We start from the raw sequence: 14,906 nt of genomic DNA, 5'->3' as shown, positions 1-14,906 counted from the left end.
GGAACCAAATTTACCTTCTCATTTAAAATAAAAACAAAAAAGGACAATATAGACAACAAAGACAATGATCAATGAGAGAAAGAAACTAGGTGGATTCTACAAACACCCCAGATTACTGTGCAGGGAGTTTTAAAGCAATAGCACAGGGGAGGGTATGGCAGATAGAACCAGGAAATGTCCATGAGATGGAGAGGTGAGGGTAGAATACCAGGGTAGCCAGAGTTCATAGTGCCAAGTAAAGGGCAGAAGAGAGATGTACACGCATACACACACACAAAACTACAGTGATCTGCAGAAGGACCCAAACAATACTCAGATGAGTAGGGACCAGTATATTCATGTAAGGAAACTTAAATCTGGAGGAAGCATCATCCAAAAGAATTAGAGGGAATAATCATCAGAGTTCCCAGAAGGTGCAGAATTATACTTGTTCTTACCAGCCAGACTGGAAAACCTCGTCATCTATAGGGGAGTGAATAGAGTATCCAGGAGGATCTTGCCTTGGCAATAGAGAAAATGAGCCCAACCCAACTGCTGCTTCAAAGCACGACTTTGAAAGGACCTATCTGTTTCCATATAATTTAACTATGTTCCAAAACAAAGCTCAGAAATTTTTCTAGGAATTCAAATACCTTCAGGACCTAGTAAGGCAAAATTTACAATGTCTAGCATCCAATCCCTGGAGAAGGAAATGGCAACCCGCTCCAGTATTCTTGCCTGGGAAATCCCATGGACAGAGGAGCCTGGCGGGCTACAGTCGCATGCAATCTCAAAGAGTTGGACATGAGTTAGGGACTAAACCACCACCAACATCCAATCAAAAGTTACCAGGCATTCAATGACAGAGGAAAATATGGCCCATAATAAAAAGGAAAGTCAGTTTATTGAAATGGACTAGAACTGACATAGGTAATAGAATTAGTTGACACGGCCCTGAAAACTGTTATTGTAACTGTATTCCCTGCATTTAAAAAGCTAGAGAAATGATTGGGCACATTAAGTAGAGACATTGAAGATACCAGAAAAAGACTGAATCAAACTTTTAGAGGTGAAAACTACAATGTCTGAGATTAAAAATATACTGAATGGAATTAAAGGCAGATTAGATACTGCATTAAAAGGTCTGACAGATTTGAAGACAGTAATAGAAACCCTCCAAAACAACCAATTCTAGAATGTATTGCATTATTGTCAGAAGTCAATTTTGATGCCTTGCAAACATTTGAAAAGCCAAACTCTAGGTAGAGCAAAAGGAGGGTTAAATGGCCAAAAATAATGCACAGACATAAAAGAAATGTCCCTCTGGAGTTGACCAAGTCTTAGCTCAGTCCATATAACATACTGACTAGAGCATCACAGCACAGTCACAAGAAAGATGCTTCTTGGAATGCTAACTTTGGAATACTATTAGTAGTATGCTCCTAAATATTTTTACTTTTCCCATCGGATATATTCACTACTGAAACAAGTCTATGTAATACAATAGCACTTGTGAATAACCAGCAAATTGGAAAATCCTGTCTTCTTTGCTTACCTACGCAAGTCTTCATGTCTTCAGATGCCATGAATCCATCATAACACAAGCACCTGTACTCTCCAGGTATGTTTGTACACTGACCACCATCACAGATATTGGGGTTATCTTCACACTCATCAATGTCTGCAGAGAATAAAGCCAACGATGACATGCTGTTGATAAGGGTTCCATTCATCAGTGATGAAAAAGTTAACTGACACAAGTCAAGTAAACTCAGCCTGCTTGCATAGGACTATTTGCTCTGAAATCCAAATAATGCTTTGCATAAATTATCCCATCAGGTTACCTTGGGTAAAACAAGAGAGAATCATTTTCAAGATCTACAACATACAGTTCAGGATGGAGGTCCACATGCTCTTAAAAGACCATCATTTAATTAGCACTTTTATCTCTGATACAAATTTATCATTTGAAAGATCATCAATCTTATTTATCTAACTTTCAAATTTAAATGCCTAAGTCTCTTATTTGCTGTTTTATAGATATTTTAAGATTTAAAAAGTACTGAAAATAAGCTTATCTACTTAGATGTACTTTTAGCATAATTTGCTATTGCTATTGCTAAGTCACTTGAGTCCTGTCCGACTCTGTGTGACCCCATAGACGGCAGCCCACCAGGCTTCCCCATCCCTGGGATTCTCCAGGCAAGAACACTGGAGTGGGTTGCCATTTCCTTCTCCAATGCATGAAAGTGAAAAGTGAAAGTGAAGTCGCTCAGTCATGTCCGACCCTCAACGACTCCATGGACTGCAGCCTTCCAGGCTCCTCCAACCATGGGATTTTCCAGGCAAGAGTACTGGCTGGAGTGGGGTGCCATTGCCTTCTCCGTTTAGCATAATACCTATTTTCAAATTTTAATTTTTATAACCTAGTGATTTTAAGGGAGATTTTACTAGGTCCAATAACATAATTGTGGTTCCCAAACCTAAATTTTCTTCTTAACCTGAGCCAAGATTAAAACTTATATTACCCACTTCATTTTCCATCTCTGACTACATGGCTCTTCTAGCCCAGGTGATACAGCAGGAAGTATAAATTATATCAGCAGTTCTCAAATTTTAGCATGCATCCAAAATCACTTAGAAGGCTTGAGAGAACAGATTACTGAGATCCACCCACAGGGGTTTCTGATTCAGTAGGTGTGGGTGCAGAGGGAAGGCTGAGACTTTGCTTTTCTAACATATTCTTGGTGATGCTGATGTAGGTCCAGGGAACATACCCTGAGTAGCACTGAAATAGGCCATCAGATCAGATTCTTCAAAATTCTAATCAATGAAGAAAATCTATTTTATATTGTACTTACTGAGCATGTGCCAGGTACTGTATTTTATATTGTACTTACTGAACATGTGCCAGGTGCTATGCTAAATGCTATACATATTCTTCCATACAGGCCATCTGAACCCATTTTGTAGATGAGGAATCAGATGTCAAGGATCTTCATCAAGGACATACAGCTAAACTATGTGACAAAACAAAGACTGGAACTCAGGACTGTCTGACTCCAAAGCCCAGGCCCTGAACCACTCCACATAGGGACCTGTTATTGAGTTTCCATGAAGCTAAAACCTACTTACCTGTGCAGGACCTCTGGTCAGGCATCAGTGCAAATCCTGGCTGACAGCTACATTCGTAGCTACCTTCAGAGTTTGTGCAGAAGGTCTCACAGCCACCGTTCATTATGCTGCATTCATCAATGTCTAAGAAAAAGGAAAATAATATTACCTTCCTCTGTGTGATGACGGCCCATGTTTGAATTTCTCAGGTATGTATGAGTCAAGTAAAAACCAAAACAAAATACAAAATTATAAGAGCATTCCAGGGCAACTGCAAGTCTCTGTATCATTTGGTTCCTTCAACAAATATTAACTGCACACTTACTGTGTGCTAAAGAGTTCCAGAAAAACATCTACTTCTGCTTCATTGACTATGCCAAAGCCTTTGACGGTGTGGATCACAACAAACTGTGGGGAATTCTTAAAGAGATGGCAATACCAGACCACCTGACCTTCCTCCTGAGAAATCTGGATGCAGGTGAAGAAGTAACAGTTAGAACTGGACATGGAACAACAGATTTGTTCTAAATTTGGAAAGGAGTACGTCAAGGCTATATACTGTCACCATGCTTATTTAACTTATATGCATCATGTGAAATGCCAGGCTGGATGAAGCATAAGCTGGAATCAAGATTGCTGGGAGAAATATCAATAACCTCAGATATGCAGATGACACCACCCTTATGGCAGAAAGTGAAGAACTACAGAGCCTCTTGATGAAAGTGAAAGAGGAGAGTGAAAAAGTTGGCTTAAAACTCAACATTCAGAAAACTAAGATCATGGCATCCAGTCCCATCACTTCATGGCAAATAGATGGGGAAACAATGAAAACTGTGACAGACTTTATTTTCTTGGGCTCCAAAATCACTGCAGTTGGTGACTGCAGCCATGAAATTAAAAGACACTTGTTCCTTGGAAGAAAAGCTATGACCAACTTAGACAGCATATTAAAAAGCAGAAACATTACTTTGCCAACAACGGTCCATCTAGTCAAAGCTATGGCTTTTCTAATAGTCATGTATGGATGTGAGAGTTGAACTATAAAGAAAGCGTTGCACTGAAGAATTGATGCTTTTGAACTGTGGTGTTGGAGGACTCTTGAGAGTCCCTTGGACTTCAAGGAAATCCAACCAGTCCATCCTAAAGGAAATCAGTCCTGAATATTTGTTGGAAAGACTGATGCTGAAGCTGAAACTCCAATACTTTAGCCACCAGATTTGAAGAACTGACTCATTGGAAAAGGCCCTGATGCTGGGAAAGACTGAAAGCGGGAGGAGAAGGGGATGATAGAGGATGAGATGGTTGAATGGATGGCATCACCAACTTGATGGACATGAGTTTGAGTAAGCTCCGGGAGTTGGTGATGGATGGGGAAGCCTGGTGTGCTGCAGTCTATGGGGTTGAAAAGAGTCAGACATGACTGAGCGACTGAACTGAAATGAACTGAACCGTGTGCTAGAGATGAGACCCTAACAGTGAATGAGATGGACATACTTACTGCCTTTATAACACTTAGGCTGTAGTTGGGGAGTTAGATGAACGATTAATGATACAATATATGGTGTGCCACGTGCAATGCAGGAGAAGTACTGGATGCTAGAACACACCTCAGTGACAACAGTGGGCAGGTGGGTGAAATTCTCTGGGTCACAGATTCCATCACAAACTTGACACTCAGTTTGGCTGAAGTTCCAATCCCCGTCAAGGGCCTGAGTTGGAGTTCTGAGTTGCTCAGGGCCATGAGTCAGAAGAATCTGGACTGATTTATGATTTTGGGTGGAAACCCTGTGAGACTTGGCAGTTCCACAAGGGGTATACCCCAACGCAGGCAAAAACTGGCGGTCTTCTACAAGGTTTCACTTTGACTCTGAGCACAGTAAAGCCACAGGGCTTTCTGCGCCAGTCTTCCCAGTACAACTAAACCTCCCCAGGGCAGCCACAAAGCAAAATGCCTGTCCCACAAAACTCCATTTTTAAGGAGTACCAGACCTGGCTTCTATTGCTCTGTGAGCTATAAACATACTATGGTCTTCTTCCCAATAATTATTCTTTGGAATCTCAGCTGCTCCAAACCACCTAAGGGCGGAGATCACACCCTGTGCCTTTTGTCTTTCTCCCAGCACTCATCAGACTGCGCTTATTTCAGGCAGTCGGTAATCACTTGCTGATGTGCCTGGGTGTGCACATGCAGAAACAAAGCATATGCTACCGTTCACTAGTTAGAGCAGTGTGGGTCAGACGGTACTTGCTGGAGCTAAAACATTCTACAGTCGTCACTGAACTGGTTCTTTAAACAGATGAGGGAGGCCAGATCCAAAGATCATAAGCCACCGTGAGAAGACTTTTACTTCCAGGAAAACTGGAAACATTAAGTAAAAGCAACTAGTGATGGAGATGGAACTCAGAGAACATGGCTTAAGTGCTTTAGAAAGAGACTAAAGAAAATAAGAAATGGCATAAGCTACAGAACTTACCAACACAAAACAGCCTGTCAGGGGTAGAGTGGTAGCCAGGGTTGCAGGCACACTGGTACTTCCCTATGAGGTTCACGCAGCGGCCATGGGGGCAGAGGTGTGCACTTAGTTCACACTCGTTGATGTCTGTTTAAAAATAAGAACAGCAAACATGCAGCCATCAGCCTCTGACTCTGACTAGGATGTGGGCCGAATGACTGGCCCCAGGTCAGTGGTCTTCCTCCTTACCTATACACGCTGAGATGTTGGGGGCCAGCTGATGGCCAGGGGGACATTCACAGCGGTAACTTCCCTCAGTGTTCAGGCACACGCCTCCTCGGCACAACAGCGGATCTCTCTGACACTCATCGATATCTGCAACATGGAAATGACCCCTATTGATGATGTGGAAGGTGTCCTGCCCCAGACCCCCATGACCTGGTCAGTGCATTCAGCACCCAGCTGCTGGAAGTCCTGGCTGCTAGTGGCTCACAGGCTCCCTTCTTGGAGAACTGATACCCACCTCACTCAGAAATGGCTGGGAGGTGAGAAATTATACCCCCTCCCATGCTGGGGGCCGCTCATAGCCAAACTGACATGAGAGTATAAAATCTCAGTTTCCTGCCCTTGAGTTGGGACAACTCTTGGGTGCTTTCACACTCCCAGGCCCTTGTGGGATCAGGTTAGAGCTAAAATCTAGCCTAACACTTTGCTTCTATTCTTCCCCTGCCCTAAGCGGCTTCCCTCCCTTTCTTACAGGTTTCTCCTAAGAGCACTGAAAAAATATTCCCATCTCAGGCCTGTTGCTAGGGAACCTGACCTAATGCAACTATCTTAATCAATCTCCTTTTAGAGAAATGATGAATAGAAACTCTAGAACGTGACTCCTAAAACATATCTTGTGTTTGAATTGTTCTTTCTTCCCCAGGGTGTCTATTCCAGGTCACTTCTCAGGGACCTACAGACCACCTTCCACCCCACAGCATGAATTCCCTCATTCCTTCCGTATGTCAGTCTCCCTCTGCCACAGACCAATGCCTGACTCACTGGTCAGGAGACCAGCACACTGGGGGAGCAGGGAGAACCCACACAGGCGATGAGTCACCCAAGCGTCTTGGCTCGTTTCTTCCCTGGGCTGATCCAATGGTCACGCACTCACCCATGCAGTTCTTCATCATCATGAATCCGCTTTCATAGCCTTCATCGCACTTGCACTCAAAGTCCCCGGGGGTGTTCACACACTGGCCTCGGCCACAGAGGTCAGGGGATATGCGGCATTCGTCGATGTCTGCGCAAAGGCGGTAAGTAGGCAGCAGGTGAGCATCAGAACAGCTTTACTCCTTGTGGCCACATGTTAAAGACCAAGGGTGCCCAAGGGTGTCCCTCCAGGGAGAGCCCCTCACTGACCTGTGCAGTTCCTTTCTTCAGAATCCAGAGCAAAGCCGCTGTCACACCTGCACTTGAAGCTGCCAATGGTGTTCCTGCACTTGCCGTGGGTGCACAGGTTGGGAATCATCTTACACTCGTTGATGTCTTCAAGAGAAATTAAGTGTGGCACAAATCCATAAGTGATCCATTTGGAGGAATCCACGCGCCATGTGAAACCCAGGGAGACAGAAGGGCTTGATTTAAGGTCTTGGTCACACGCATTTAAAAAATGTGATGACCATCAGAAATAGGACTTTGTAAATAGTTTTAGACTTCTAAACGTCTCCATTTTAGAAAGTATTATTAAATAAGTAAAGAGTGGGTTTATTTGGCCTTCTAAAGCCCAGAACACTATCTGACACATACCAAACACTGAACTATTTGCTGAATGGATGAATAAAAATTTTAAAGTCACTAGTGTCTATATGTAAAGCATATAAAGGATTTTCAAATAGACTTTCCTATAGCTACCAAATTGAGTATGTAGCGGAATGAGACATTCATTTATGCTTCCTGACACTTTTTTTTATACCTAAAAATAATTTCAAAAGAGATGTCATTTGTAATTTAAATTATTTATAAATGCTGTATACTATTTAAAACACATTCTAAATAAGGAGTACTGATTTAAGATATTTTCTCAATTAACATGAAGGTTTCATTAATACAATGAAAGTGTCCAATATTTCCTATGTATGTGGGGACTGCACTTGTAACATGTGATTTGAGTTTCCCTTTATAGGGGCCTTTCTAAAGCAAGACCTAGAGCTTAAGAAATCAAGTTCATTGCTACCAAATGTTACGAGAGACAGAACTGGCAGATTAAATCTCAGGAACGTCTAGTCCTTCTCTGGCAATGGACCACCACAACCTTTGAATTCAAATCACCTAAGTTTCTCTGAATTTACTTGAGAGACATGTAAGAAGGCCATCTAGAAACTGTCTCTCTAGACGGTACAGCTTTATCTCTAGGATTTCTTGAACCAAATGCTCAGTAGGAAAAAAGTTAACACTTTTTAATTAAGGATGGTAAGATTTACATGCTCACTTCCCATTTTTATAAGTTCATTTAATTGTGAAGTATAACAAGTAGGCTCAGACACAACGGGAAAATGACATAAAATTCTACACTGGGAGCTAAAGTTGGGCATCCCTGAATAACTGGAATTTTGAGTATCCAATTATGATTTTTTTCCACATGCTGAAGTAAACACGTTCTTGTATCATGGTGCATAAAATGGCAACTCAATTTTGAAATTAGATTAAATCTGTGACTTCTTTTTTTTTTAACATGGGTTTTATGTTTAGCAAAAGAAGATAAAATTTGAAATATCTTAAGTCACTGGAGTGTGTTTGCTACAGGAATGAATTTCAGTGCATTTGGACAAGGAGGCCCTGCCACTGGGTTTCTCACACCATTATCTATACTCAGGTGGACCACAGTGACATGAATACCTCAAATGAACACTGCAAACACATGACCACAGGTGACAAGATAAAGGTCATCTCTAGGGCCTCAGCAGATGGCATAAACATTTCCCAAGATTTTTCTTTCATTTATGCTTAGCTTTAGGATAATATCAAAATCTACTATAATACTTAATAGTGACTAGATGGGAGAGGAAAGTGACCACAGGAAGCCCCGAGATGTAGAAAAAGAAATTTCGTAATGGAGTGAATATTTTGCCATATAAAATTCAGAAAGCAAAGAAGGCATCCTGAGATGATGATCCAGGGATGACCATGTTGATGACATTTATTGTAATTCTGCTAGCAGAACTCTGCACTCCTGAAAAGGCATCCTATTGACCGAAAAGAAGAGCAATCAACCACTGACACCACTGTACCTTTGAAAAAACGTTTGCCATTTGTAATTTCTTTTGTGGCGAATCCGGGTCCTCTGGGACAGAGCTCCTCGTACTCAGGTGTGTTTCTCACGGGACACTCCTCACACTCCTCGGTGCCCCAGGCTGCCCCGACTGAGCAGCAGCAGGCGTCCATGCGGTGGCGCCCAGCCACGGGCAGGGTGCACTCCTCATCCTCGTACCTCAGGAAGCAGGTTTCCAGGCGGATATCTGCCAAGGGAGCAAACAGAGATGGGCTGAGGAGAGAGCTACTCTCCACTGCCTCAGACTGCCAGCCTGTGTTAGGCCAAGTGGGACACACACAGTAATTTACTATAATCTTATTGACTGAAACTCATTTTTTTTTCCCTCAAAGGCTTTGTGGTGGGTTTTTCTGCTTCCTAAAGGCTTGCTGGCAGCTCATATTTCTTTGTATCTCCTCTTGTGGCAAGAATCCTTTCAATGCTAGGCATTTTCTGATAATTCCCCAGAAGCAGCAGTATTCGGAGAAATCCTGCAATGCTCTTTTGGGAAACGTATTCCTCATTATCCAACCAGGCTAATTACCAATGCATGTACTCTATGATGTCTTGACATCACTCTAGCTGAAAGCCAACTGCAGTCTTTATTGTCGGAAAACATCTCAGCTGGCTCCAGCACCCTTTCCTCAGATCCACTTCATTTTTGGAGAGGTAGAATGGTGAACTCTGAAATGAGGACTACCTTCCTTGAGATTAGAGAGGGAAAACAGCAAAGAAGAGCCACTGACTCCTCAAGTATTTCCTTCACCTCAGCACGTGCTTATGTGCACATTCTTCTGTGTACATGTGGGAATGTGGGCTTCCTTTAATGCTAGAAAGCTATGGAAGCCTTCTGTGAAATTCCACATTTGGGTTGTGTCTATTAAGATGGTTAATTTCAAAATGAATCCTAGTCTAAACACTGAAGCATCTTTCAACTTAAGAACCTGGAAAAAGGTTCTCATTAATTGCCGAATCCTCCTAAACAAAGATGCAAAGGCTCAAAATGGGATTAACTGACATCCATAGTTATAAATTCCAGCTTTTATATTCTGCATTGCTTACATTGTAAACCATAAAGTTTCACATTTAAAGGGTGATTAATCCTAATTCATAAAGGAGCTGTATCTTTTAAATGCATGCCACTCTTTCAACCACCTACAGTGGTCTTTCACTAAAGATGCTCTTCAGGATCACACAGTTTCAGATACACAATGTGGCTGAGCATCATTTCCAGAGTCATGCACTCCAAAACCAGTTATCCAAAGGATTTTATTCCTGGGAGTCAGAAGCCATAACAGTAACACCAGAAAAAGCCCAAGACTCCACATGATGACTGCAGGATTTCAAATCTACCACCAAAGAGTCCACAGGTCAGGTTTCTAAAAATCAAAGTTTTGTGTCCAATCTCTTCCACATCATTGTCACTTGGGTTCTAGCAGTTGTCATGGAGAGTCACACCATGGCTGATGGTGACAACAGGCCTCGTTCCCTCAGGTTCACTACTCAGGCTGTTACAGTCTTTACTGCTGAAACCCACAGGAGTTTCCTGAAAAGACCTGTCTTTCTGGCTAATGGCAGGCTTGCCTAGCAGGCTAAGGCTACAGTTTCTGATTAAGCAAAAATGTTCTCCTTACTGATCACCTAGAATTCTACATCCATGGCATATGGAGGACAGATTTAAGAGCTCTAGAATAATAATTGTGATGGTAGCAGTTTAATGAATAATCACATATCATTAAAGAACTGTCAGGTTCCCTACTATTTATAAGGAATAAAGAGCTGAGTCAGGAAAGCTATTTGTCAAGGAAACCACTATGAATGCTAATAGAAATGTTGAATTTGGGATGTGTGTGTGTCTGTACTTGAAACTGAATATTCAGGTCTATCTTCTGAGTTCTGAATAATTGTTAAGAAATGTTCATTAGAAAAGTAATGAGCTCAGTATTTACCTAGGCAAATCCTCCCTGTGGCATCCAAAGTCATCCCACTGGGACACTGACATTTAAATGATCCCTTGGAGTTAACACACAAGCCATTCTTGCAGACTCCTGGGAACACTTCACATTCATCTATATCTATGAAGAAAAAAAGAAAGCACGAAGTTAATACACCTGCATAGCACAATTCTACTTTATTCCATTCAGGGAGTCATATTCCCACAACTGAAAAGGCCATTTTGAACTTAGTAAGTAGAAAACTAGTTTGCTTCTAAATAATTCATGTAGAATTTCTAGGATGTTTAAAAAGCCACCAGACAGAGCTCACCCATTAACAAAGATATTATTGCTTCTCTATCAGTCCCAGGGAGTAATTTTTGAGTTGTAAAAACAGGGAGTTTGTGGGAGTTCTTAGAGACAAGTTTGGGTACTATGGACATCTCAGGTAAGGCTCCCAAGTGAAAGAAAGTGAAAGTGTTAGTCATCCAGTCACGTCTGATTTTTTGTGATCCCATGGCTATAGCCTGCTGGGTTCCCTTGTCCATGGGATTTCCCAGGAAAGAATACTGAACTGGGTAGCCATTCCCTTCTCCAGGGGATCTTCCCAACCCAGGCACTGAACCCAGGTCTCCTGCATTGCAGGCAGATTCTTTACCATCTAAGCTATCAGGGAAGCGCTAAGGCTCCCAGAAGCCATTTAATTAGCTTTACTAGACCAGATGGCTGGAATTAAGAAAAGAAACAGAAGTCTGATCTTTCAAATTAGCAAAGAAGAAATAGCTTGAAGATAAGCACAGAAAAAAATCCACCACTGGGGAATATGTGCAGCCAATCAAAAGAGTCTCCTTTGAGAGGTGCTGAGATGTCCCAAGAAAGTGTGTAACTTTCTAGTTCTAACTCAGCAATGGTCTCGAGCTATCCTGTCAAAGCCTTGGTGGTTCCAGCTTGGGTTGGAGAGAGCTGGAAGATGCTCACGGTCATTCGTTCATCATTCACTGCATCTGTCTCAAACATATTAGCCCTTCCCAGTTTGCTGAAGGGAGAGCATTGTGTTCTCTGCACTGTTTTTGGAAAAATACTCACCATCAAGTTAACCCAAAGAAAGGCACTTACTTACTTGCTAATGCCAAAAAGGGGTAGCATTAGTCAAGAAACTCACACACACTGTGTCTCTATTTAGAAGAAATAACTTTCCAAGCCAGGGATGTTGAAAAAAAAAAAATTCTAAATCTTTCCGTATAAGAGAAATAAATGGGGAGGGGGAAATGTACCTTTTTGGGGCTGTTTTGCTCTGGGTCCACTTGTATACCAAAATATGCTGCTGAGGTCAGATAAGTTATTAACAGTGGGTCTGGACCAGAGAGAGGCCAAAGGATTCAGTCATCATTTGGAAAGCAAGCTCTTGGGTGGGGGTTGTAGTGTTCCTCTTTATTTTAGCAGGGAAAAAAAGTTCATTTCATTCCACATATGGGACTAATTGCTGTTTTTAAAATTTTTCAGCTGCTGTGTCATGTCAGGTTGTGTTAGTCACCCTGACCTATGTCTGTCTACCCGGGACTCTATGAGAGAAGAAAAATCACAGGAAAGTAGAAAGAATCCATGTAGACTCTCAAAAATAAGGCAATAGAGGTGTGTCTTTCTCATCATACATAACCATGAAACAAACAACAATAACAACAAAAGGATCCAGGAGAAAATCAAGAGAAATGCAAGATTTGCAGCCTTATCACAAACTTCCTTTTTTTTTTTCTTCCCCATAGATAACACTTTGAAATTGTAGTCACTCAAAACTACGGTCAGCCTAAATCATTTTCAAGACGCTCTGCCCTTTGGCCATAGAGCTCTGACACTGGCAAGAGCACACACTTGTGAAATTCATGTCTGTTACAGGTTCGGCAGTTCTCATTATTTTTTTTCCCCTGCTACATATTTCTCACTGGGAAGTTACATGACAGCTTTATGCAGTCCAAGTTAATACAAGCATTCTTCTTCATGCATGCAGAAATTTATGATTTATAAATAATCATAAATACCTTCACACTGTGTTCCTTTAATTCTTGAATAGCCTTTCCCACATATGGGATCTGTATCAAAAAAACAAACAAAAAGCAAAAAAACAAATCTGAGATAACAATATCCAGACTTTATGACACAATATTAGAAACATGACAGAGCCCTTTAACATGGAATTGATTTTATTGCTATGAATAATTCTGAGGCAACGAAGTGTCACTGAGATTGTATAGGTGAGGGAGAAGAATGAAATGTCTCCTTGAATAAAGCTCAGTCCATCTGTGAGATTCTGAAAGGCTCAAAGATACCCTAAAGATCTCACTATGGTGATGCCTAAGAAGCAAACTGATTTGATTTCTGTCTTGCTGTGACCCCTAAAACATCAATCATACTATAGCATTACTGTAACATAAATGTGGAAAACAAAGTCTAGAACGGGCAGGTCTCAAGCCCTGCAGCAGTCACACTATTATCAGTTCACACATTTATATATCCAAACACTGAATCAACAGAATCATTAGCAAGGCTCTCAAACCTCAGTTTTGCAATAACTTTAGTCGTGAACTCTGGTTCCTTTATATCAATATTTTTGGGGGAAGAAAACCTGTGCCTGTAAAAAACTCAGGACCCTTAATCATGAAGTTCCTAAGAGAGCCAATAAGAATTGCTGATCTGGGAAAGCCACACCAGATAACTTACATTACAGTGTGGTGACAGAAAAGAATGAATTAACCAAATCACATACAATCATTGCCCTTGACACTTAATTTCCTACACAGCTACATGTTTCCTTGAGGTCATCAGAACAAAATCTTCTATAATTCCCACGTGAACTTAAATGAACAAAGGTCCAAGTAAAATGCCCAGTGAGCAGAGGAGCCACGGCACCCCCTTCTCTTACCGACTTGGCATGGGGTGCATGGGCTCCCCCAGGCAGCACCAAGGGATGAACAGCACTGGGACTTCAATGTGGCTCCATTGATGTTGATCTCACACCGCCCATCGATGACAGTCTGCCAACAAGTGCCCTTAATGGTTTCTGTAGGGGCAGGGGGTGATGATATTTAATAGACAATTAACAGAATCTATCTCAAAAATTCAAACATGTACATTGGGATAATGATAGTTTAAAATTTTGTTTTTCCATACTGAAACCCTTCTGCAATAAAAGTGGACATTAAATACAGCAGCACTGATAAAACAGGAAAATCATTCTTGGAAAGATAAATACCTATGCAGATGGTTTTTGTTGGATCCAAAGTACTTTCAGAAGAACATTCACAAATGAAAGAGCCCGGACTGTTCTTGCAGACTCCATTAATGCAAGGACTTGATTCACATTCATCGATGTCTGAAACAAAAATAGGTCTACATTACTGCTAAAAACTAGTCCTGGGCACGAATGAATCTTTAAACTTTGGTCTCAACTGCTACCACATATTCTTCATTAGATAATAAAGCTGGTCTAGATAGATTTTTTTCCCTAGACTAGATGGAATGCCAAAAATAATAACTGAGCACATCTCTATGTTCAGCACATGGCTGAATCTTTTTAATTCAGAAAATCTGGAGCAAATGTAAGCGTGATTTCTGAATTATTTACTCAAATAGCATATATCTAATATTTTCTTAATCTATTAAATGTTGGTAAATAAAATACCAAATGCAGGAAAATACAAAATGGATACTCTTAAATAGCATTTGAATGTGAAATAAATGGTGACTGAAAGGCCAATTGCAGATAAGTATTATCAGCAGCTTATAAAGTGTATACAAGTGTCATTCAGGATCACAGAACCTCAACTACGTGACACAACTGTCTAAAATAAGAAGTGGCTTTAATTTATCTTTGTGCTTTTCCAGTGGATCTCCAAAAGGCAACAAAGTCCATGGTATAAGAACAAAAACGAGTCCTACCTTCACAGGTTTTCAGTTCAGGTTTGTATATAAATCCCTTGGGGCAGGTACAGACAAAACTTCCAGGAGTATTTCTACATTGTCCATTGTCACAAAGCAGACTATTCAATACACATTCATTAATATCTGGGAAATAAAGAAAACATAAACTTTTAAAAGATCTTATCCTTCGCATGCAATTTCTTTGCTTTTTTTAAG

General features: G+C 41.1%; 1 protein-coding gene across 2 annotated transcripts in view; it reads right to left on the bottom strand.

The window, feature by feature from the left end:
• The window catches only part of FBN1 (fibrillin 1), a 264,553-nt gene that overhangs the window by 84,777 nt on the left and 164,870 nt on the right, over positions 1-14,906 (bottom strand). For both annotated transcript variants that reach the window (XM_061428847.1, XM_061428846.1), the window contains exons 20-31: positions 14,709-14,834; positions 14,023-14,142; positions 13,693-13,830; positions 12,812-12,862; positions 10,791-10,916; positions 8,822-9,049; positions 6,954-7,079; positions 6,706-6,834; positions 5,796-5,921; positions 5,568-5,693; positions 3,115-3,237; positions 1,535-1,660 (exon numbers count right to left, since the gene is read on the bottom strand). In XM_061428847.1, coding sequence (XP_061284831.1) covers positions 1,535-1,660; positions 3,115-3,237; positions 5,568-5,693; positions 5,796-5,921; positions 6,706-6,834; positions 6,954-7,079; positions 8,822-9,049; positions 10,791-10,916; positions 12,812-12,862; positions 13,693-13,830; positions 14,023-14,142; positions 14,709-14,834 — 1,545 coding nt within the window. The remainder of the gene's footprint in view (positions 1-1,534; positions 1,661-3,114; positions 3,238-5,567; positions 5,694-5,795; positions 5,922-6,705; positions 6,835-6,953; positions 7,080-8,821; positions 9,050-10,790; positions 10,917-12,811; positions 12,863-13,692; positions 13,831-14,022; positions 14,143-14,708; positions 14,835-14,906) is intronic.

The sequence above is a fragment of the Bos javanicus genome, chromosome 10 (assembly GCF_032452875.1).
Source record: "Bos javanicus breed banteng chromosome 10, ARS-OSU_banteng_1.0, whole genome shotgun sequence".
Classification (NCBI taxonomy): domain Eukaryota; kingdom Metazoa; phylum Chordata; class Mammalia; order Artiodactyla; family Bovidae; genus Bos; species Bos javanicus.
The sequence above is the reverse complement of the archived record's forward strand: the minus strand, read 5'-3'. Positions and strand labels throughout refer to the sequence as shown.